At 44.3% G+C, this 26,233-nt stretch overlaps 1 protein-coding gene across 4 annotated transcripts in view; it reads right to left on the reverse strand.

The window, feature by feature from the left end:
- Nucleotides 1-26,233, reverse strand: part of LOC136873692 (peptidoglycan-recognition protein LC) — a 330,607-nt gene that overhangs the window by 51,362 nt on the left and 253,012 nt on the right. For 2 of the 4 annotated variants that reach the window (XM_067146819.2, XM_067146817.2), the window contains one exon: nt 10,906-11,118. In XM_067146819.2, the coding sequence (XP_067002920.2) occupies nt 10,906-11,118 (213 nt within the window). Of the gene's footprint in view, nt 1-10,905; nt 11,122-26,233 lie in introns of all 4 variants that reach the window. The other 2 variants (XM_067146818.2, XM_068228008.1) reach the window with 1 other exon arrangement.

Consider the following 26,233-nt stretch of genomic DNA (forward strand, 5'->3'; position numbering starts at 1 on the left):
AACAGAGAATTTGAAGCTTTGAAAAGAAAAAAATATGACCGTAAATTAAAAGTATTTTAGATTATTGGGTACAATCTTAAAGAACAAAACGGAATGCGATTGTTTTTAATTGAGTAGTACTTCAGCGACTTCTGGCGACTTTCGAGGATACGTCTAGAGAAATTCTCGTTCTAGGAATTGGCCTCTGACTCTATATTTTTCCGGTAGATCATCTATAAATAAAAGAAACAACAAGAGCCCTAGAACGCTTCCTTGTGGACCTCCTGGCGTCACATTTACTTCACGCAAGAAAGAAATTCTACCTATAACACTGACAAGCAGCGGGCATTTACAACCACAAAAATGAGATGCAGTTTCTGGAAGTGCAGTCATATTCCACTCTCATAACAACTTTCCACAGGGTCAGTCCGGATTCGATTTTCAATTCTATCATGGGGCGTATCTGTGTGGAGGCTGAAAATGGGTATAGTTCGCTTCATAAGGATAACTGGAAATAGAAATGGGTTCGAATCCCATAACAGAATTTCTCCATGGCTTCCTCCTTCAACGTAATCTGAGTGCCGGGATAATACGATAATCGGAATGCGGAGGTAAAGGCTAAGTTTGGGATGAACTCAATTGATGAAGCAGTAAGCATAAACCGGCTTCGATGGTGGATTTCATGTGAAGCGAATGGAGGAGTATAGGTTACCAAGAAGAATAGTGTACTCAATCGCGAGCGGTAAGAGAAGTTGAGGAATACCAAGACGACTATGGTTAGACTCAATTTCTATTGATTTAAAAGTAAGAGGTATAGAACTAAACGAGGCTACACAGCTAATTACAAATAGGGGATTGTGGTGGCATTTAGTAAATTCACAGAGGCTTGCAGACTGAATGCTGAAAGATATAACTCTCTGTCATGAAAATGTATGAATGTATGTGGATCTTGCTCGTTCAATTTCTACGTGTCTTAGAACATAAGCCTTTAAAGTGAAGTGAGCGAGTCTCATTAAACCTCAACATAATTAAAAATTTATGGAGATGAGTAGCGGTGAGGAAGGACTGAAAAGAGTGAAAGATTGGAGATTTCTTGATTTTAAAATTCTGTGCTCACCCCCGTTACTAGCCAGAAGAAACTCTCCCAGGTTCATTAAGAAAGTGATGTGAAAGGAATGCGGTATTCTCACCGCTACCTGGTCTATGGCGCACTATTAATAGAACAAGCTTGTCTCTCCCTGAAAGAATCTCAACAGTACAGAGTTCCCATCAAGTCCTCGCCTGTCATCAATACCTATTATTCTCTATGAGAGAAAGAGAGAGACTAGTAACGTACTTGTTCGGAATCAATATTCCAGTGTTGCCGCTCTTACAAACTGCAAGAACAGTTGGAAAAAAGAATGTGAAAAATGAAGTGCTGACAAACGATACGAGTGATTTAGATGTAATGATTATAAACTTGTTTTAAGAAACTAATTTGGATGATAGAGAGTTTCTTTCCTCTTAATCCGCTTACCCTCTAGCGAGAGATCCCACCACTACCGCCTCAAGGGTAGTGTCCTGGAGCGTGAGATTTTGGGTCGGGGATACAACTGGACAGGAGAACTAGTACCTTTCCTGGTATGCTGAATAGGGGCCTTGTGGCGGGGGGGATAGGAATATTGGAAGGGATAGATAAGGAAGAGGGAAGGAGGCGGCCGTGGCCTTAAGTTAGGTACCATCCCGGCATTCGCCTGGAGGAGAAGTGGGAAACCACGGAAAACCACTTCGAGGATGGCTGAGGTGGGAATCGAACCCACCTCTACTCAGTTGATATCCCGAGGCTGAGTGGACCCCGTTCCAGCCCTCGTACCACTTTTCAAATTTCGTGGCAGAGCCGGGAATCGAACCCGGGCCTCCGGGGGTGGCAGCTAATCACGCTAACCACTACACCACAGAGGCGGACAGCTTCCTAATTACACTACTTAATAACATTCCGTATTATTAGCCTAACTCTGCTATGAATTTCACAGTTAAAAAAATTGGGGAGCATGTTTTGTAACGTCCGGTATGCGAACGTTAATTTGGTAGATGGAGTTCCAATGGTCGTACAGCATACCTTGAGACCTTAGCTACTCAGGGTATGTCAAATCGAAGTTATACGCCATCTGTAGGCGTAGCCATGCATTAAACCGTCGGGTGACCCTTCAAAACAAAGTGAATAGCGGGACGTCCGTGTGTCGTCGACTATTGTGGTCATTTGAGCACGTTGTACGTCAACCAGCACAGACATCTTAACGAGGTTCAAGTCGCAAGGGCCGTCACTTTGATCCAGGAAGGATGGACTTTTCGTCGTGTTGCTGTGGATCTCAATGACTCTCCGTCAGTTATTCACCGCTTGTGGAATCACTACAGTGAGACAGGCCAGTTCACAAGGAGGGTTGGACAAGGTCGTGGACGCATGACAACCCCACAGGATGACCCATATCTGACCATCTGTGCGTTGCGGCGTCGTTCAGCAACTGCCAGAGAACTGCAACAAGACCTCAGGAAGGTCACTGGAGTCACGGTGTCTGACCAGACACTAATGAACAGGTTAAGAGAAATGTCCTTACGACCCAGACGTGCTGTTCGAGTGTCGCGTTTAACGCAACAACATCGCGCACGTCACCTTCTGTTTGCCCGTACCCACGTCAACTGACAACTTCGCGAATGGAGACTTGTGTTATTCGCAGACGAGTCCAGATTTCCTCTGACACAGCGTGACGGACGTCAACGTGTATGGAGACGCCGTGGTGAGCAGTACATGCCAAATGTTGTCCAGGAAGGCGACCGATTCGGACAAGGTTCTGTGATGGTGTGGGGTAGCATCAGTATTGATGGCCGTACGGATCTTGTCGTCGTCCGCGGTAATCTTACCGCAGCGGGGTACATCGTGCAGATACTGCTACAGCATGTATTGGTTGCTACATACGGTGTTGGCCCTGAATTCGTACTCATGCACGACAATGCCACGGCTCATGTAGCGCGCATCACCAGAGCTGTCTTGCGAGAACTGCACATTCAAGGGATGGAATGGCCAGCAGTGAGTCCCGACCTTAATCCCATCGAGCATATGTGGGATAGGCTTGACAGAAGTGTTCGTGGGCGTCCTGTTCCACCACAGACTCTCCAAGACCTCGATCAGGCTCTCATTGAAGAATGGGACCTGATACCACCATGTAGGTACCAAGCTGTGATAAATGTTCGTGGAGGAATACACCATACTGAAGCTCTCCAACTGTGATAATATCCACCCTGAAGGACTGTTATCACTTTGTTTTCGCCCCTTTTTGGACATTTCAGTTTGTGTTCTGAAAATGAACGCGAATCCAATGATGTTCTTTTGTAAACTTCAACGGTAAAGAACAAAGGTTTAGTTGGTAATATACCTGGGTGTGAGGTATTGTTTTGTGGAGCATGGCATGCGTTCCGAAACACGTTCCCCTAATTTTTTGAACTGTGTATTCTCTACTTCTTACGAACGGTAGATATAATGAAGGCAGAATATGCATCCACCAAGACAAAGATCTGTGCACCCACAAAAGGAAGTTCTCTGGGGAAAACCCACAAGGGTGAGTGATATTATTTTTTTATGCGGCGACGGTGGGACAGGAAAGGGTTAGTAGTTGGAAGGAAATGACCATGGCCTTACTTTAGGTATAGCCCCCAGAATTTGCATGGTGCGAATTTTTTTTTTACTTTACATCGCACTGATACAGTTAGGTCTTATGGCGATGTGGTATAGGAAAGGCCTAGGAGTAGGAAAGAAGCGACCGTGGCCTTCAATGGGGTACAGCTTCAGCATTTGCATGGTGTGAAAATGGTAAACCACGGAAAACCATCTTCAGGGCTGCCGACAGTGGGGTTTGATAGTTACGTTACCCAAAACTCACAGCCACTTGCTCGGTAGTGATAATAACTACTTAGTAAGAGCGCAGAAACGAACCGAAAAAGGCCCCTCAGGAAATCTCTCAAGAGCGAGCCTGGAAGTAAAGCGGCAGCTGGACTGTTTGCATGGAAGAACATTTCTCCCGCTAGCAAACACGTGAGCTCCCAGCAACTACTGCTGAGCTAGTGGGAGCGAAATGTAGCCTTGTCAGGCTGACAGGAGAAGGAGTAGCGCGGCCCGGGAGCCGATATGAACACTTTCGTAACAACTAGCGAACTGAACGTTCTTTCCCTCTCACTCTCGCTGCAGCACATACTGTAGACTGATTCGCATACAAAATTCATTTAGTGGGACCTTAGGTTTTGTGCCGTCAGATAATAACCACACCCTACTATACTTGGGAAAAAACATGACGGCCTCTGTTCCTGGAAGCCAGCGTTCAATCACGGTTGCGTGTTGATTCCGGACATTCCATTAATAGTATCGATTGCAGACACAAGATATTTGGGAAGAGTGCCAGCTCGTTCCAGGGTTTTCCACCCGTCTTACCAATCTAATTTTTACTCTAGTTGTCATACAGGAAGTTAGCTCTATCTCAGTATTAAGTTTTTAGTTAGTTTATTTGTTTGTTTATTTGTTTGTTTGTTTGTTTGTTTGTTTGTTTGTTTGTTTGTTTCTGTTCATTAATCGTTTTTGTGCTATTATGGAATTTATCGAGATAGAGAAAGGTAAGCCATGTGATTTATTAGAATTAGTAAAAATGGTGTTGCCACACGGATTTGTTTGAAGGAGGAAACGAAGAAGTGCAAAGGAAAATTATTTACTAAAGAAAATAATGGGAAACCGGTTGGCGCTAACAGTGGACCTTTACGCACTTGGAACTAGTAAGTGTCCGCAATCGAGACTGTGCTCAATAAATGAAGCAACCGAAAGGCACACCTCCCATATATTTTGTGTCCGCAGTTGGGACGACACCATCAATCACAGCCTGCACCCTGCTGAGTTCTAAGTGATCCTCGTTTGGTGTGGAGAGGTTGTCAAGCCACTTTCTTCCACACTTTCTTCAGTCTTGACCCTTTCTGCGTGTCGAACCCAGTGTAGTGATCTTTTAAGCTGTATTAATAGTAGTATAATAATACCGTAATGATAGATAAATAATTCAGTTTACATCGAAATGACAAATAATGAAGTCCATAAAAATGTTTTATTTCTGCTCTGGCACCACTGGTGCTAATGAGGTGGTCAATTTGGCAACTCCGGCTACGTCAGACGTAGTAAATCCTATAAGCCACTAATAGACACTGGCCTGCCGCCGGAGAGTAGTCCCCAAGTATACACCAAGTGAGTTGGCTACGTAGTGCGCACTGTACAGCTGTAAGCTTGGGTCGGCAACCCTGAAGATGGTTTTACCAAGGTTACCAATTTTCACGCTAGGTACATGAAGGAGCTTTATCTTAATTAAGACCTCGTAGGCTTCCTACTCCTTCTCAACTGTTCCCTTTACCGGCATCGCCAAAAACCTGCATGGGTGAGTGTGACGTTAAACAAGTAACTCACAACATCGAATTCTCCAAATTTTAAAAACTAGAAAAGATATAGAGCAAACGCCTGAAAAGCCTTACATCTAATTTTTGAAATGCGCGTTCTTCTTCTCCTCTTCGTTTTGTCCATCTGAGGACCGCGTTAATTCGTATCAGCTTCGTTTCTTCTGGTCTGTCTTTCTTCTTGTCCAGTTCATACTTTGCAACCTTCTTCGCTCTTCTGTCCATGATTATTTTGTTCTGGGCCTAGTTCTATCTTGAAAACCTGTACAAGAATGAGTTTTTTAATTTAAAAAACACTCTGTTGTATATTTCGGTCATGATGTAGTAGAAGTAATTCGTGTCTATCATAACAGTCTGACCGTCATGCTTTTGTTGTACAGTACGTGCTTGGTGTCAAGTTGTGTGCACACTTACCAACGAAACCGACCTCTCTCCAGCAATAAAAGTAAATAAGAGAGAATATTTGAAAGACAAATACGTTTTCTCATGTGCCAAATAAACGAGTGGTGAAAAGCAAATCCCGTTTCAACGTCACACCATTAAACAACAACTTTTCTTCTTAACACATCAGTTAACATAAGGAAACACGTGATCGAACCATGCTTTGGGCTAAGCAAGTTCAAGTGTCTGACGGAAATATGAGGTTTCGAGGAAAGACCAGCTGTGTTAAACAAACAGCTCCAGCCAGCAGACACTCTCCCGATCTTTTTCTTTATTATTTTTTTTTTTTTGCTTTACGTCGCATCGACACAAGTAGGTCTTATAGCGACGATGGGATAGAAAAGGCCAAGGAATTGGAAGGAAGCGGCCGTGGCCTTAATTAAGGTACAGCCCCGTCATTTGCCTGGTGTGAAAATGGGAAACCACGGAAAACCATCTTCAGGGCTGCCGACAGTGGGGCTCGAACCCACTATCTCCCGATTACTGGATACTGGCCGCACTTAAGCGACTGCAGCTATCGAGCTCGGTCTCCCGATCTCAATACGACACGGATTCTTATGTAATTACTATGGTTCGGATGTTAAGGAAAAGTCATATTTCTTTCCTGAGCTCATTTTACCCGAAACTTGAAGAATAACTGGATGATGGGGCCTTGACCCCATTTAAAACGATTTTGTGTTGCATATAAATGCATATCTTGATAATATTTTACTCACTTTTGTGATATAAGGTTACATTTTAAGCATTTTTCTTTAAATTGAGGTGTCGTTTGTAACGAGTTACATGTTATCTGCGTCGAGTTTCAACCACAGGATTTCAAAATACTGTAGTAAACGTATTTTCCTTTATTTTCCTGAAGCAGATAAGTAGCAGGTTTGGTCCGGCTCGTTGGCTGAATGGTTAGTCTACTGGCGTTCGGTTCAGAGGATCCCGGGTTCGATTCTCAGCCGGGTTGTGGATTTTAATCGCTTCTGCTTAATTATTCTGGCTTGCGGACTGGGTGTTTGTGCCTGTCCCAACACTCTCCTCTTCATATTCACACAACACACTACACTACCAACCACCACAGAAACACGCAATAGTGATTACATCCCTCCATATAGGGTTGGCGTCAGGAAGGGCATCCGGCCGTAAAATAGGGCCAAATCCACATGTGCGACGCAGTTCGCACCCACGACCCCACAGGTGTGGGAAAAGCGGTAGGAAAAGAAGAGGAAAAGAAGAAGATAGGTAGCAAGTTTAGATGGCATTATTCCGAGAAAGGGATTGCGTACGAACGTACGCCAAAAGTTACCAGAAAGCATGCTTAATATAGGGATCATTTTCTAGCAAAACGGAATGAAATCTGTGCCTCGGGGCTATGATACTGAATGAATGTATAAAGATTCAGCGTGCCCTTGGGAACGAAGCGACCGTGGCCTTAATTAAGGTACAACACCAGCATTTACCTGGAGTGAATATGAGAAACCATGGAAAACCATCTTCAGGGCTGCCGACAGTGGGTTTCGAACCCACTATCTCCCGAATGCAAGCTCACAGTTGCGCGCCCCTAACCGCACGGCCAACTCGCTCGGTAAGATGAGTTCTAATGCTGAAGACTGCACGAAAACTCTACCTCCGAGCCATCAGAATAAACCAATTAAGGTTAAAATCGCCGACTCAGCCGGAAATCGAACCCGGGAGCCCTTGGACCAAAGACCAACAAGCTAACCATTTAGCCATGCAGCCGGACGATATCCAACATTATTCAAAATAATGAGAATAGATTACACGTTAAGGCGGCTGGATCCTCACAAAAGGCAGCACCACATATTATATGGTTATAAGAAATTAAAAAATCTGATGGCGGTGCGATGATGAGGCGTGATGAAGAGTGATGTAGTTTACCGTTGCTTTCCTCAGTGGGCCAGCAAGTACAATTGCAAAACGACTGGCCCTATGATTAGCACGTTTTATAACATAGAGACACACGGGCCATGTTCTGAATGTCATCACCACTCAGCACAACCCACGCCTTAGCAGCTTATTTATCCTCTTCAGGCCCCAGGTGTCAGTTTTAATATGATGCCTTGGGTTCTGAATTTTTTGGAGATTATGGCGTGCTCAAACTTCGCGCAGCCCGCGGTATCATTCTCTCGTAACTAAGCGCATTTTGACTATCATTTGTTTGGAGCTTTCTTCTCGCCACAATATAATGCAGGTTAGTATGAAATACAGCTGATGACCTACACCTGTACATGGCAAGTAGAATTAGAGGTAATTATAACAAAATTCCTATATTTCAAACAATATTATGCATAAAACTAGTGTATTAGATTTGGTTATTCATGCATTGGTACCTATTTCACAATTACAGGTCTTTATCGTGGTATCACATACGATACCTGAGGACTTAAACTTGACTTCTCATACGCCATGAATGCGGTATTTTATTACTGACCAAGTGCTGATCCCACTGATCCTCTCTGCTGTAATGGTTCATTTTCACGAACATAATAGTTCTGCGATTATCAGGAGAGGTTTTACTATACAATGACTGACAGAGCAAATGCAGCACCAAGAAGGAGTGGTCAGAACTTTATGCCAATTGCAGGGTAGACTGACGTCACTGAGGTATGCTCATGATGTGAAATGCGCCGCTGTGCTGCGCACGTAGCGAACGATAAATGGCGAATGGCCCACTTCGTACCGTGATTTCTCAGCCGACAGTCATTGTAGAACGTGTTGTCGTGTGCCACAGGACACGTGTATAGCTAAGAATGCCAGGCCGCCGTCAACGGAGGCATTTCCAGCAGACAGACGACTTTACGAGGGGTATGGTGATCGGGCTGAGAAGGGCAGGTTGGTCGCTTCGTCAAATCGCAGCCGATACCCACGGTGCAGCGCCTGTGGCGAAGATGGTTGGCGCAGGGACATGTGGCACGTGCGAGGGGTCCAGGCGCAGCCCGAGTGACGTCAGCACGCGAGGATCGGCGCATCCGCCGCCAAGCGGTGGCAGCCCCGCACGCCACGTCAACCACCATTCTTCAGCATGTGCAAGACACCCTGGCTGTTCCAATATCGACCAGAACAATTTCCCGTCGATTGGTTGAAGGAGGCCTGCACTCCCGGCGTCCGCTCAGAAGACTACCATTGACTCCACAGCATAGACGTGCACGCCTGGCATGGTGCCGGGCTAGAGCGACTTGGATGAGGGAATGGCGGAACGTCGTGTTCTCCGATGAGTCACGCTTCTGTTCTGTCAGTGATAGTCACCGCAGACGAGTGTGGCGTCGGCGTGGAGAAAGGTCAAATCCGGCAGTAACTGTGGAGCGCCCTACCGCTAGACAACGCGGCATCATGGTTTGGGGCGCTATTGCGTATGATTCCACGTCACCTCTAGTGCGTATTCAAGGCACGTTAAATGCCCACCGCTACGTGCAGCATGTGCTGCGGCCGGTGGCACTCCCGTACCTTCAGGGGCTGTCCAATGCTCTGTTTCAGCAGGATAATGCCCGCCCACACACAGCAGGATAATGCCCGCCCACACACTGCTCGCATCTCCCAACAGGCTCTACGAGGTGTACAGATGCTTCCGTGGCCAGCGTACTCTCCGGATCTCTCACCAATCGAACACGTGTGGGATCTCATTGGACGCCGTTTGCAAACTCTGCCCCAGCCTCGTACGGACGACCAACTGTGGCAAATGGTTGACAGAGAATGGAGAACCATCCCTCAGGACACCATCCGCACTCTTATTGACTCTGTACCTCGACGTGTTTCTGCGTGCATCGCCGCTCGCGGTGGTCCTACATCCTACTGAGTCGATGCCGTGCGCATTGTGTAACCTGCATATCGGTTTGAAATAAACATCAATTATTCGTCCGTGCCGTCTCTGTTTTTTCCCCAACTTTCATCCCTTTCGACCCACTCCTTCTTGGTGTTGCGTTTGCTCTGTCAGTCAGTGTAATATATAAATAAGATACTATATTAATAGAAATCGACAACCTGTTTCCAGTCATTTGACCGGCTCAGGAATAGAATGAATGAAGCCCCCATCTAGCGGCGAGGATACGAATTGTGCCGGCTGCCGAAGCCAGTCGCACTCCTCTGGGGCAATGATTAATGACTGACAGATGAAATGAAATGATATTGGAGAGTCTTTCTGGAATGAAAGATGACAGGGAAGACCGGAGTACCCGGAGAAAACCCTGTCCCACCTCCGCTTTGTCCAGCGCAAATCTCACATTGAGTTACCGGGATTTTAACCACGGAACCCAGCGGTGGGAGGCCAGCGTGCTGCCGCCTGAGGTACTAGGATACTGTATTAATAAAATTATATTTTACCTTTTAATTTTGATTGATCTTCAACGAGAGTTAATAACGTTATCCATATTATTACCTGATTGACATGGGAAAATAAATTGATCCCAGAAATTTATATCATTTTTGTGGCTGTTTAAAACTCAATTTTGTATTAAAACGTGTCTATTATATCTGTCCATGTCCGCATCTGTGGTGTAGTGGCTAGTGTGATTAGCTGGCACCCCCGGAGGCCCGGGTTCGATTCCCGGCTCTACCACGAAATTTGAAAAGTGGTACGAGGGCTGGAACGGGGTCGACTCAGTTTCGGGAGGTCAACTGAGTAGAATTGGGTTCGATTCCCACCTCAGCCATCCTCGAAGTGTTTTTCCGTTGTTTTCCACTTCTCCTCCAGGCAAATGCAGGGATGGCACCTAACTTAATGCCACGGCCGCTTCCTTCTCTATACATTCCAATATTCCCATCCAACACAAGGGCCCTGTTCAGCATAGCAAGTGAGGTCGCCTGGGCAAGGTACTGGTCCTGCATCCCAGCTGTATCCCCCCACCCAAAGTCTCACGCTCCAGGACTGTTTCCAGTATATGTGGGATCCCTCGCTGAGTCTGTGGGAATGTCCAACCCTCGAGGGTATCGGATTAAGAAAGAAAGAAAGAAATAACAATAATAGTGAAAGGACTGTATTATTATTAATAACAATAATAAACTAAATGTTGCTGGCGAAATTCTTACCGTTTCGATCCCAAGCTTGGACAGTCTCAATACTCTGGATACCTCCGTTTCGTGACTTGGAGGAGGGCCCTGTCGACCTGCTGGTCGCTAGTACTATAACCAGTGTCACCAGCAGGACTAAGACACAAGCTGCTGCCACCAGATAGAACACCTGCTGCGACTTGGTGAGTCCACGTGCCCACAGACAGAGCGCACCTTGCTTCTGTTCCTGAGCTGCTGAAACAAACGCAATCACAACACCGTATTAATTTGTACAACAGTACGCAAATCAGCGTTTACATCTTTTATACAGGACAGTGATCTTGTGGGAATATAATGGTTGTTTCAATGGGATTTACAGCCCTTCATAAGCATAATCATATCAGAAAGATTGCTAAATAAAATGACTAAATAAGTACATCACTTTAAAAAAGGACGAGCACATGGCATTGTATAAGTTGCTCGCAGGAACACTAACACATCGAAGGTTTTCGGCGAAGAAAGGATGGGAAATGGCTAGAGTTGGGAAGGTATTGGCCGTGGTCTGAGTTAAGGTACAGGCCCAACATTTGCCTGGTTTGAAAATGGGAAACTACGGAAAACGTCCGGGCCCGTATCCGTAGTGTAACGGTTAGCATTATTAACTGCCGTCCTCGGAGGTAGTGGTGATTATTTTTTTAAGAGGAGGTATAACTAGGCTACCATCCTCTATTGTGCCCTACTGGACTCTAAAGTTCCGGCCAGGCGAAAGCCGGTCACGAACCCAGAGTACAGTAGTGAAAGAACTCTCACAGACGTGAGCTGGTGCACATAGTCTTACCTGAACACATTCCTCTTCTCTCAGCCGGGTAAGCGCTCTTCTCAGGGATAACATGGGATAAATGGGCAACATAAAGATAAACACTAGGATATGTGCCTACTCAGGTAAGAATTCGCTAAATTAAAATAAAATAAAATATCTAACAGAAAACATCGCTGCATTCAAGGTTTAACAAATAGGGATTTATTACATAAACTTGAGTTATTTACAAATCAGATAGCTTTCAAAATGCTTGGTCAAGATAATGCTGAGCCGATGACAACCAGTTCACTGCCTTCACGAAAACAGCTGTGCTGCAACAAGCATGTTACAATAGTGTAAGTAACGAAGTCTAGAAAAACGGATATCTGCGGAAATGCACATCAAACAGTGATTCCCATAAAATTTACTATGCCTCGCGCCGTCGAACCCCGGTGTTAACAAATATCAACACAGAATGTACAGTGACCTGACTCGGTCACGAACCCTAGTCCCATGAAGAGTAAGGCGTATAAGAATCATATGCAAACAATATAAAAAGAACATAACCAAAATATCCACGGGTGTCAATATCAAACGGGCCAGTGTTAAAAATTAACGTAGAACAAATAGGACATAAAAAAGATCTCTTCCTGCTTTCAAAACATCAAGGTCCTCCTCCCCTTCGCACACTTGACAAGCTGCAGACGACAATAACCAATTCTCAAGACTGTGACGTCCGGCGCAGCACCCTCACCCCTGCAACCACTTCACCAGCGACAGTCCACATAATTGATGAGCTCAGCTGACTGCCAGAAAAAACATCTCGCCTCTCAAAATACCTCACGTAACCTGGCTGCTAAAAAGTACTCTTTTAAATACACCTGGGCGATCTGCCCTCATCTCAATATCACCAGCGATATAACTCATCTTATTTCCGCCTCCCATGGGCTCAACCTTGATACGACAAAGACACAAATCAATATGCGATAAACACATGGCCCTAATCAGGCATCTCTCATGCAGCCAATACGCTCTCAAACTGTGCCGGGCTTTCTCCTCTCAAATACATACAGTCAGCTATCTGCATAATGCTCATATCTCTCAAATATTCGGACTCGCTCGCCCGGTCAGTGACGCTGGGTGAATTACGGGTTCCATGCTGGTCTCAACTATACGTATCTACGTCTGCAGAAACAAATGCCTAAATGCGATATAATAAAAAACTGCCTGTCGGTAAGACTAACCTACCATGACCAAAACGAGTTCGATCAGACCCAAAAAAACATACGTACGTAAAATAATACAATCGAAATGAAATATAAACACGCTAACAAGGAATCTACAAAATATCATCTATCCTAATGTACGGGGTTCGAGGAAAATTCTCCTACCATAACTAATCTGTTGACTGACGGCCCCCATATTCCTATCTACATTTAAATGACATGCTTGAAACAGAATTGGAAAGCTCTGACCTTATGTTTTCGATGACATGACGAAGCGGCCCTCCCTGTGGACCACTGAATTTACCACATCCTGATAGACTGCGGCGCTGGCATCAGATACTGTTGACCACTTGGAGACATTCTTTCTTGTGTGGCTCCTTCGTACAGCTCCCTAGGTAGTTGGAAGATGTCCCCTTCGGCGTCGCGCTGATCAGGTGCTCCCCACGTTCCTGGATCGATGCCCGTTGTCGTGTTGGCTTCAGCTCCTGGTTGTGGCTTCCTCGCAATTATGATGTCAAACACTCGTTCTGACTTGATGCTGGGGTAATTCCTCGCAGATACAGCGGTACTCGTAGTATGTGCAGCTCGAAGACAAAGCGTTGTTCTCAGTACCAACACGCAGTATGACGACTCGTTCAAGCGGTCTTCTTGTCCAAGAATGAGACTGATATGCCAGGCGGCCTTATTTTTATAATCCAGTTTTAGCGTCATCACGCCGCTTGGTCGCGTGCAATATACGCGCGCCCGCGAAGTTTTTCCCGCACGAAGTACATCATGAGCTCTAATTAACGAATGCATTTATGAATGCAGCCCTAATGCATATCAAAATTAAGCAGAAATTATGCATGTTGCAATTCTTGTCTCAAATCCAATGCAACTCTTCCGTAACCAAAGATATTAATTTAATTCTTTCTTCCCTCCTAATATAAGTTTTGCCGGGATCTGGGAAGCGTCCCCAATCTTCATCAAGAGGCTTGGCTTGGGACATAACTCCTTTTAATGCGGTTCTGGAGATTTCTCATAATGACGCTCTAGCTCACTTCACACAAGAACGCGTCTTCTGGACTCCTTTATGAAATATACTGTAAGACAATGGCTTCGTGGGTGGCCTTGTGTGATACTAATATCCAATACTAAAATTAATACAATTGTCCCATGAACCGTATGGTTCACTATATAACACTAATCAGTGGGAAAAGGGAAGGGATCGGACACTTCGAAAAATGGAGGTATCGGCCAAAGAAAGACGAGGACCGCGAAGGGCGTGAAAATGAAAGACTCCCTAGGCCTCGAGTGTTCTAATACCGCCGGGGTCGGAAAAGAACAAGAGTTGTGCACGGGAGGTCGGATAGGATAGATGAAAGTGAGGAGCCAGGCCCGAGGAGGGCTGGTACACGCAACTCTCCTCCATTGGGGGTGTGCCTGAAAAGAGCTGCCCCACCTCAGGACGAGAACACGAATGTGGTCCAGTTCCTTGGCTGAATGATTCAGAGGGCACCGGGTTCGATTCCCGGTCGAGTCAGAGATTTTAACTTTAAATGATTATTTCCTGTGCCTCGGGGACTGGAAGTCTGTCCCCAACATACCTGCAATTCAGACAACACAATTCTCTACTACAAAAACAAGTACTTCCCATAAATGGCATTTGCCGCCCACCCTCGTCTGAGGGTCTGCCTTACGAGGGCTACACCAGGCTAGAAATAGCAACACGAAGTTATTATTATTATTATTATTATTATTATTATTATTATTATTATTATTATTATTATTATTATTATTATTATTGTTCCGAGTTTTGGTGGATCAGCAGATTTTAAAAACTTTAACAAGGTTATATTTTCTCTCCAAAATCAACAAGTAACAGAGTAACAGGTACCAAGTAGCAGAGAAGCAAGTAAAAGACGCACAATATTAGTACAATTTACAGTTCTTGGGCTTTGATCCCCTCTCTTTACATATGGTGAGCTCTTGGCTCAAATTTAGAAGTTATAACTTTACATAAGGGCAGAAATCCCCTAGTACATGGAGCGCTTGCTCCCACCTAGCACTGTCAGGCCTCCTAGAGGCACACATCAAAATACAAGAAAGAGCAGACCCGCTCTCAATTTTACAAGCCTATCAAAGATCACAATAAATTTTACTTCTAACTGCCCTCAAGGCACACTTACAAAGAAACAGGGGTACCTTGTACCCAACCTACAGGGCCTTCGCATGAAGGAAAAACAACAGGTTAAGTTACTGGCCCAAAGTACAGTGAGGACTGGAAGCGTGAACTTGCACTCCAAAATACAAATTTTAAAACCTAAGTGGCGCTCGGCCGATTACACAGGGGCTAATCCCAAGCTAGGGAGGTGACTCGTATGAGGAAACTTTAACACATTAAGGAAGAGAAGAAACGGTTATGAAAACGTAGTCACCTCAAATTCAAAATGAAGGGGAGCTCGAGAGGGTAAAGCACTCTCTATCCCCGCTTTACAGTTAAAGAGATTTGTAGTTTTTACATAGACTGAAATGGGATTTACATTTTAAAAAGGTTGGTTACATATTAAAGGTTTCGAACCTTCCCCGCGAGTTAAACTGCTGAGCTAGCAAGAAAAGATGTTAAATGGCCATTACCTTTTCAAGAGCTGCTTCCAGAAGAAAGAGGCGCTTCCCGCCTCCTGCTACATATCCACACACTAAGCTAGATGTTATACGAGTGGCGAGGAGACCAGAAAATCATCAGTTTTTATACCTTCGTGGAAAATTCGAGACATTTCAGGAATGAGTAGACACACCCTCTCAATTTTTATTCGTTGACAGCAAAAACTTATACACAAGGCAATGAAGAAACACCTTATTGGTGTGAAATTAATTAATTTAGTATTGGTTAAATTCAAAACACGCGGAAAGAAAACTTAATATTGCCAACCCACAAAAGACAGAACAAAATTTAGTAAAGACAAAACTTATGAAAACAAAATTTCTTCAAGAAGGTTCATTCCTTTACACCAGAGTGCGTTATCATAGTTCTTGGTAGAGACATCTGTTAGAGTCTGTCCACACTTCTTGATCAATGAAAAACAAAAGCAAATCAAAAACACTCAGTGACATCTTCTGATAAACCGTAGAGTTAGTTCAGTTGTTAAAGTTCCGGGTTTCTCCAGTAGAGAAGTTTCAATTGGCGCAAGATTTGAACTTGCGTCGTAGAGGTGTACCGCCCGGTACAATTATTATTATTATTATTATTATTATTGTTACGGAGATATCCGTGGTAGGTAGAGGTGAAAGAAGGTGCGGGTGTGAATGGGTTTCAAGCTACGAAATTAACGTGCAATGTAAAATTAATTTAAAATTTAACTAGGTTATATTTTCTTTTCAAAGACAAGAGATAACAATCATAACAGGTACAGAGTAGCAAAAATGTAGGTACAATATTACTGGGTTCGGGCTCAGTGCCCTTACTTCATAACTCTTGGGCAATCAGCCCCGCCTTACTCCCAAAGAAAATTTTAGCCAAGGGGCAGAAAACCCCATTCCTGCCCAGGAGCACTGGCTCCAAACATTACACATAAAGCCTGCACGAGGCATACAGAAACAAATTTCAAAGAGCGATCCGCTCTCAAAATTGTAAGCCTATCACAAGGCCACACCAAACTCTACCTTCAAGCTGTCCTCTAAGGACGTATTTACAGGGGTAAAATACCCAAACTACGGAGGTCTATTACATGAAAAGAAGGTTGATTACATGACCTCTAAAATAACAATTTGAGAGGAGGCGAACTTGCACTCCTAATACACTTTGTTTTTAAAACCTAATCTGGCTCTGGGGCCACTAACGCAAGGGCTAATCCCATACTACAGAGGTGACTTAGAGAAGAACACTTTACATTACATAAACGAAGAATAGTTTGAGAAAATAAGTTCACCTCAAAACAAATGTGAGTGGGAGCTCGAGAGGGTTAGCACTCTCTATCCCAATATGTAGCTTTACAAGAAAAAGATGAAAAGAGTAATTACATTTTAGGAAAAGGTTACATGATGGAAATGCTTCGAACCCGCCGCGAGTGTTAAACTGCCGACCTAGCAAGAAAAGAAGTTATTAATAGGCCATTACCTGGTGTTGAACGGCAGAAGAAGAAAGAGGCGCTTCCCGCCTCCTGCTATGTACTTAATACACTGAAAGATGGAACAGAAGTGGCCCGGAGACCCCAAAATCAGCAGTTTATATCCTCTCGCGGAAGATTCTAGGCGTTAGGGGAAAGAAAACACCCTCCCACAAAATCTTTATTGGTTCGGGAAAAGAAACCCCTACATAGAGGAAAAAGAAACACATTATTGGTGGAAAATTAATTAAAGAAATTCGGGATTGGCTAGATCCAAACTAAGGGGAAAAAGAGGGGTATACAGCCAACTTAAACAATGACAGAAGGAAATTTAACAAAGAACAAACTCTTGAAATAAAAATTTCTCCAACAAAATAGTTCTTTGACTCCGCACTAGGTCGCACTATTGTTGATCTTCAGTAGTGTCCTCTAGAAGAGAAAGTTCACACTTCTTACTTCAAGCGAAACAAAAACACATCAAAAGTGACACAGTTCAAAAACTCAAAATTTTCCACGTGGTGACATCTTCTGAGAAAGTAGAGAATTAATAGAATAGATAAAGTTCAACCTTCCTCCAGAAGAGGAGTTTCAACAGGCGCAACTTTTAAATAAACGGTGTAGAGGTGTACCGCCCGGTACAGACCTCCCCCCCCAAAAGTTCCTCCAAGGGGTAACACAGAAGAACATAAGCTTTGTTTCCAAAATAAGGTCCAAGTTTTGATGTTGATATTAAGATTAATTGCGGAAGCATTTATAAGATTTTAGTAATTTGGTTGGTTGCAATTTCAAAATTTTGTTGTTGCAGGTGCAGTAAAGTTTTTCTGTTTGTAGTAGTTGAATTTCTGAAGATAAACCTTTAATGCTTAAAAGTGAAGAAAAGTTTTGCAATGTCCACCAAATATTGTTGTTAAATTCCCAAATGTAGTTATCTCTTATAGTAACTGTCCATGTAGTTGATGTTGATGAAGTTGGATGGCCGGACCGGCCGTTGCAGCTTGCGTCCAAAAGGAGGCCGCTCGGACCCCTTAAGTACCCTGAGATACCGCTCGCCCGCACTATGAGGGGAGCAGAGGTGTTGAAGTACGCCGCGCCCGCGGTGAACAGATACAGGCTGCGGGCATGTAGCAGGACGTGCGCCGCACATCAGCCTTGGCCGGGGGGAGAGCTCCGGCTCGCCGTGCACATGTCGTCCTCGCTGGAGAGGAGGGGGCCCATCCCCCTCCCCAGTCGCTGCACGGTGCTGCGCGGCTGCGGGGGCGCTGAAACATTAAAGCTAGGCGGCAGAATTGTGTTGGACTATCATCTTCTTTGAGGGTACAGGCTTGTGGAGAGGTTGAGGGGCCAGCGGCGTGTAGATATCCATGGCATTTACTATTATGAAGCCACAGTGTAAGGTGGAGCAGGAGACGGGAGCGTGGTAATGGCCGTGGCAAGAACAGGATGGCAGTTTAACGTTTCGGGGCAGGTTTTACACAAGGGTTACATCTAAAACCAAAATATTACAGAAGGGGCAGAATGCCTTAAAAGTGAAACTCAAAAAAAATATAACCTTCATATCCTTTCAAAATAATATGAAGCAAGTTAACACAGAAATTACACCGGTTTCACCTGGGACAGGTGAACTCTAAATATCCTCTCGGTGGCTGGATTACTTAGCAATAAGGTAACCGGCGTAAGAAAATCGAGAATGATACAAGGTCCATGAAATCTGGGGGCAAGCTTGCCCGCGGGAACAAAATTTTTGACCATAACCTGGTCACCTACCTTCAAAGTGGTGGGTCTCCGTCCACGATCATACCTTTCCCTAACCTTTTCATGAGACACTTTAAGATTGGCTTTAGCCTTCTTCCAAAGATCTTTAATGTTATCCGGATCTATTGTCTCGGGTAGAATGTCATTCAAAGACCAGAGGTTAGAGAGCGGCGAGTTGGGAACAAACTTGAACATCAAGGAAGCTGGAGTAAACTTGTGAGATTCATGAACCGCCGAATTCAAAGCAAAAGCTATCCAATGCAGGGACGTGTCCCACCTGGAAGGATCTTCATGATGATAGGCAATGAGTGCGGACCTGAGATTACGGTTAACCCGTTCAGCCAGAGAAGGTTGAGGGTAATAAGCAGAAGTAGTTACATGAGAGATGGACAAGTCAAAACAGAATTTACGAAATAAATTTGATGTGAACGCCTTAGCATTATCAGATACAATATATTGACACGGACCAAAAGAAGCAAAAATAGAATTTAAGCAAGTAATGGTTGACTGAGCGGTAGCCAGCTTAGTCGGAAATAACCAGGAAAATCTTGTAAAACCATCTACACACACAAAGATGAACTTGTTGGCATTGCCCTTTGACTGGGGGAAGGGTCCCACATAATCAATATACAGGCGTTCCATGGGGCGCGACGCATGATGAGAAGACAAAAGGCCTACTTTAGTGGACATGGTGGGTTTACTGATCAAACAAGATTTACAAGCTTTTACGAGTTCCCGAATTTCACCGTCCATACCTTTCCATATGAACATTTCACGAATCTTTTCACGAGTTTTAAAGATTCCAAGATGCCCCCCCAATGGGGTCTCATGATAGTATTTGAAAATCATAGGTACAAGAACCGCTGGAACAACAACTTTCATCAACTTATCATGCCTCGAAGGGCAACATAGAACACCATTCCTCAGAACATAAGGGACAGCATGTTCCCCAGAAGAAAGGGTTTCCATTATAGGAGCCAGCGTCGGATCTTCACGTTGGTATTTCTCAATATCCCTAAAAAGCATGGGAGCATCTGTTAAGATGGCATTAACATCGGATAGTATGGACTCGGAAGGTGATGAACTGTCGACCGGTTCATGGGTCTCGACCTCGTTTGAAAACATACGGCTGAGTCCATCAGCCACCACATTTTCGGTACCTCTGATATGCCTGACATCGAATTGGAAGGCGGAAATACGGATGGCCCAACGGGCTATACGACCAGTACGACGCGGTCTACCTAAGACCCAGCTTAAGGCTTGGTTATCTGTCTCCAGGTCGAATTTGACATGTTCCAGATAGAGACGGAACTTTTCTAAGGCGAATAAGACTGCCAACCCTTCGAGCTCATAGATGGAATACTTGGCTTCTTGAGCCGATAGAGTCCTAGATGCATAGGCGATGGGACGCCTCCCTAGTTCAGTCTCTTGAAGAAGGACTGCAGCTACAGCTGACGACGACGCGTCCGTTTGGACGATGAATTTCTTCGAGAAATCAGGCATAGCAAGTACAGGGGCATTACAGAGAGCTAATTTAAGATCTTCGAAAGCGGCTTGTTGAGAAGGTCCCCACTCGAATTTGATGCCTTTCCTACGAAGAAGGTTTAAGGGCGCCGCTCTATTAGCGAAGTTAGGAATAAACTTCCTGAAGAAATTCACCATACCAATGAATCTAGCGATACCTTTGATGTCCTTAGGAGGTTTAAAATCACGGATGGCCTGTGTTCTAGAATGATCGACAGCTACCCCATCGGGTGACACAATATGCCCCAGGAATGACATTGAGGGCTTAGCAAAGGCAACCTTGGACAACTTAACAGTTAACCCAGCCTTACGAAGGCGATCGAGAACTTCTCGCAGATGATCTAGATGTTCTTCAAAAGTCTCGGAAAATACGACGACATCATCCAAGTAGTGATATAAGTACTCAAATTTGATGTCGGAAAAGACCCTATCTAGTAGTCTAGTGAGCACAGCTGCCCCCGTGGGGAGCCCGAAAGGCACGCGGTTGTATTCGTATAAATTCCAGTCCGTGGCAAACGCTGTAAGATGTTTAGACTCCTCGGCAAGGGGAATTTGATTATAGGCCTGATTCAAGTCCAAGATAGTGAAGAACTTGGCCTTTCGAAACCATGAAAAGCAAGAATGAAGGTCGGGAAGGGGCACAGATTGCAACACCACCTTCCGATTGAGAGCCCTGTAATCAATGACAGGCCTGAAGCCTCCTTGGGGTTTCGGGACTAGAAAAATAGGCGAAGAATACGCTGACTTAGAGGGCCTAATAATACCATCCTTCAACATCTGATCGATGATTTCTTTCAGAGCCTTCATTTTAGGTGGAGATAGCCTATACGGTGGAAAACGGACAGGAATCGAATCCGTAACCTCAATTTTGTATTCAATAAGGTCAGTAACACCAAGAGTATCAGAGAACACCTCGGGAAACGACTGACACAGTTTGCGAATACTATCAGCCTGCTCCTCAGGTAGATGTCTAAGGTCTAACAACATCTCATCCTGGGTAGGCGAAATAGATGAACATGATACAGAATTACACTTTAATAGTGGGATTTTATAACTAGAAGCAAATTTGAATGTGCACGACCTAGACCGGAGATCGAGCACAAGACCAGTGTGAGAAATAAAGTCAGCTCCCAATATAATGGGGCAAGACAATTGCTTGGCCACAAACAATTTAACTTTCCATGTAAACTTAAAAACACGAATTTTGACCAGTAAGGAACCTAGAATTTCTAATGGAGATGAATTAGCCGAAACGTATTGAACAGGAGAAGAGACATAGTCAGGGAGTTTACAAACAGATTTCAATTTAGAATACCAATCAGCCGAAATAATGGAACAAACACTGCCTGAATCTAAGAGAGCTGTTATAGGCTCGTTATTTAACTCAATCTTAAGAAAAGGAACAGGTGCGGGGGTATCCGCCGCAATCCTAAGACACTCTTTAGGGCATTCAAAAGATGAATTTGAAGGCTGGTCGTTCTCTGCATTTACAACCTGTTTACTAGGGGCTGAGTCTCGGGAAGATGGATTAGTCGGCTCAGCCGACGCCACTAGTCACTTTTTATTATTGGCATAGCTGGAATTTGCACCAGAAGTTGAGCAGGAGGGGGTGCTATTTGAGTTTGGGCAATTCTTGGCGATATGTGAGAAGGCCCCACACTTAAAACAGCCTTGTGATGACCCTGCTCCATTCCTTGTCCCACTTGACTTGATCAGAGGACACTTATTCCGCAGATGGTCAGGCGACCCGCAAGCATAACATTTACGGGGATTGACTGGTCGGCGAGGTGGAGGCCGAGTGTTACTAAAGGAAGGCGGGGGTTCTTTCGCGACACGCAAAGAATCGGCGTATCTAACTCCTTCCGCTGAGACTGCCAATGCTTCAAGTTCCGAGAACGTTTGCGGGCACGCCGCGAAACACAAATATGACCTATAGGATGGTGAAATACCTTCCACAATAGCTTGTACAATTTGATCCTCAGGGAAGTGAAGAGCAAACACCCTAGTATAAAACTTAATATCTTGGATGAAGTCTGCCAGGTTTTCATCCAAGCGCTGTACCCGATAATAGTATTTCTGAATAAGGGAGGACCTGGCCCTAGCCGGGATGAAGTTAGCTAGCAAATGGGCATGGAAATCCTCAATAGAAGATTGCTCAGCGATGGCTCTAACTATTTTGTCAGATAGAACACCAATAGCATAAGGATAGATAATTTGCAAAATTTGACATGGGGAAAGAGAAAACACAAGGGCATGATCCTGAAATTCCACTAGAAATCTTAAAAATGAAATTACGTCACTGGTGGTGTTGACGGAAAACTTAGAGATACCTCTAAGCAACATTGCCAATGGATGAGGCAAGCTGCTGAACCCAGGTGACATAGTCGTTAAAGGTTTCAATGGCAAAGAAGTTAATTCAGAGCGGATGTTACTCAATGACGCACGGCGTTCAGATTCGTTGTTCGATGGGGCAAAGATAGTTTGAGCAGCAACGGTTATCCTATTGACTTCTCCCTGAGGAGGCTCTTCCTCGTTACCTACATTCACCGCGGCGGGTTGATCAGTTTTGGGAGGAGCTTCGCCGGTTAGCAATTGAGTGACCTTATTAGACAATTCAGAAATAGTTTCAAGGAGCGTATTAGCTTGCTTCCTCTGAACGTCATTCACCTTTAGAGACAACAGATCATTAACTCTATTTGCAAAGTGATACAGCCTGCCTTGCACACGCTTAATTTGATTAGGAGATGGATCGTTTTCATCAAAAAAGCTGACTACCGATGCTAGCCCAGTAATATTCTCGACAATCGTGGAAAGAGAGTCATCAATTTCTTTCTCTCCCAAATTGGGGATGGAAATGGGCAAATCAAGGGACTCTCTAAGCTTGTTAGTGTCTATTGCAACCGTGCCTCCAGATTGAACGTTTCTGATAGTTAACTCATATATCAACTCCTCTTTGCGCAAGTAGTTAAGGAGGAGAACATCGCGAGGGCCGGGCATGATGACAGAACAATTTTGAAAAACTCAAAAAATTCCAGCAACTGAGAAAATTGTTAGAGTTCGAATCAAAGCAATGTTTAGCCGTCAAAAGGGGCTAAATTGAGACCCATTCAACCACGCTCTGCTACCACTTGTTACGGAGATATCCGTGGTAGGTAGAGGTGAAAGAAGGTGCGGGTGTGAATGGGTTTCAAGCTACGAAATTAACGTGCAATGTAAAATTAATTTAAAATTTAACTAGGTTATATTTTCTTTTCAAAGACAAGAGATAACAATCATAACAGGTACAGAGTAGCAAAAATGTAGGTACAATATTACTGGGTTCGGGCTCAGTGCCCTTACTTCATAACTCTTGGGCAATCAGCCCCGCCTTACTCCCAAAGAAAATTTTAGCCAAGGGGCAGAAAACCCCATTCCTGCCCAGGAGCACTGGCTCCAAACATTACACATAAAGCCTGCACGAGGCATACAGAAACAAATTTCAAAGAGCGATCCGCTCTCAAAATTGTAAGCCTATCACAAGGCCACACCAAACTCTACCTTCAAGCTGTCCTCTAAGGACGTATTTACAGGGGTAAAATACCCAAACTACGGAGGTCTATTACATGAAAAGAAGGTTGATTACATGACCTCTAAAATAACAATTTGAGAGGAGGCGAACTTGCACTCCTAATACACTTTGTTTTTAAAACCTAATCTGGCTCTGGGGCCACTAACGCAAGGGCTAATCCCATACTACAGAGGTGACTTAGAGAAGAACACTTTACATTACATAAACGAAGAATAGTTTGAGAAAATAAGTTCACCTCAAAACAAATGTGAGTGGGAGCTCGAGAGGGTTAGCACTCTCTATCCCAATATGTAGCTTTACAAGAAAAAGATGAAAAGAGTAATTACATTTTAGGAAAAGGTTACATGATGGAAATGCTTCGAACCCGCCGCGAGTGTTAAACTGCCGACCTAGCAAGAAAAGAAGTTATTAATAGGCCATTACCTGGTGTTGAACGGCAGAAGAAGAAAGAGGCGCTTCCCGCCTCCTGCTATGTACTTAATACACTGAAAGATGGAACAGAAGTGGCCCGGAGACCCCAAAATCAGCAGTTTATATCCTCTCGCGGAAGATTCTAGGCGTTAGGGGAAAGAAAACACCCTCCCACAAAATCTTTATTGGTTCGGGAAAAGAAACCCCTACATAGAGGAAAAAGAAACACATTATTGGTGGAAAATTAATTAAAGAAATTCGGGATTGGCTAGATCCAAACTAAGGGGAAAAAGAGGGGTATACAGCCAACTTAAACAATGACAGAAGGAAATTTAACAAAGAACAAACTCTTGAAATAAAAATTTCTCCAACAAAATAGTTCTTTGACTCCGCACTAGGTCGCACTATTGTTGATCTTCAGTAGTGTCCTCTAGAAGAGAAAGTTCACACTTCTTACTTCAAGCGAAACAAAAACACATCAAAAGTGACACAGTTCAAAAACTCAAAATTTTCCACGTGGTGACATCTTCTGAGAAAGTAGAGAATTAATAGAATAGATAAAGTTCAACCTTCCTCCAGAAGAGGAGTTTCAACAGGCGCAACTTTTAAATAAACGGTGTAGAGGTGTACCGCCCGGTACAATTATTATTATTATTATTATTATTATTATTATTATTATTATTAGTAGTAGTAGTAGTAGTAGTCGTAGCAGTTGTAGTAGTAGTAGTAGTAGTAGTAGTTTGATTATTATTTTCTTTCTTAATCCGTTCACCCTCCAGATTTGGTTTCTCTCTCGGACTCAGCGAGGGATCTTACCTCTACCATCTCAAGGGCAGTGTCCTGGAGCGTGAGACTTTCGGTCCGGGGATACAACTGGGCAGGTGGACCAGTACCTCACCCAGGCGACCTGCTATGCTGAGCAGGGGCCTCGTTGGGGGGTGGGAAGATTGGTAGGGAGAGACAAGAAAGAGGGAAGGAAGCGGCCATGACCTTGAGTTAGGTACCATCCCGGCGTTTACCTGGAGAAGTGGGAAACCACAGAAAAACTTTTCGAGGATGGCTGAGGTTTGAATCGTACCCCCTCTACTCTGTCGACCTCCCGAGGCTGAGTGGACCCCGTTCCAGCCCTAGTACCACTTTTCAAATTTCGTGACAGAACCGGGAATCGAATCCTAGCCTCCGGGGGTGGCAGCTAATCACACTTACCACTACACTGCAGAGGCGGACATTATTATTATTATTATTATTATTATTATTATTATTATTATTATTATTATTAAACTACGGAAAGCTGGCCCCGTGGTGTAGGTGTAGTGTGCTTGCCACTTACCCGAAGGCCCCGGGTTCGATTTCCGGCCAGAATATTTCTTCCTGGATTTGAGGGTTGGCTCATCGGGGCTGTTGCGCCATGGTGATGGGTGGGTGGGTGGGGGGGGGGCGGTATACTATGGAAAACTATCGTCAGGGCTGTCGACCGTTGAATATGAACTCACCATCTCCTGAACGCAAGCTATCAGCTACTGGACTCTCAGCTAACTCGCTCGGTAGGTACTCTTTTCTCAGAAACAACTGAACCGATATAACGCTATCCACGGGGTTTGTATCTGCGGTACATGGGAGGTGAAGTATATTTTGATAATAATTAAGTCTGATAAAATACTAGCATATGTACCCGATCTTCTCACGGGGATTGGTAATGGATTACACGATTCCTTCACGAATTTATGCGAAGCTACATGTCTGTATTTAAACGTTTAATAGCCTAACCTAACCCAATGGCACTACAGTCTGTAGAGCCTTGCCCTATCAAGCGACCGCTGCTCAGCCCGAAGGCCTGAAGATTACGAGGTGTCGTGTGGTCAGCACGACGAATTATCTCGGCCGTTATTCTGGGCTTTCTAGACCGGAACCGCTATCTCACCGTCAGATAACTCCTCAATTGTAATCAGGTAGGCTAAGTAGACCTCGAACCAATCCTCAGATCAAGGAAAAAATATGGCCT

Source organism: Anabrus simplex, chromosome 5 (genome assembly GCF_040414725.1).
Source record: "Anabrus simplex isolate iqAnaSimp1 chromosome 5, ASM4041472v1, whole genome shotgun sequence".
NCBI lineage: Eukaryota > Metazoa > Arthropoda > Insecta > Orthoptera > Tettigoniidae > Anabrus > Anabrus simplex.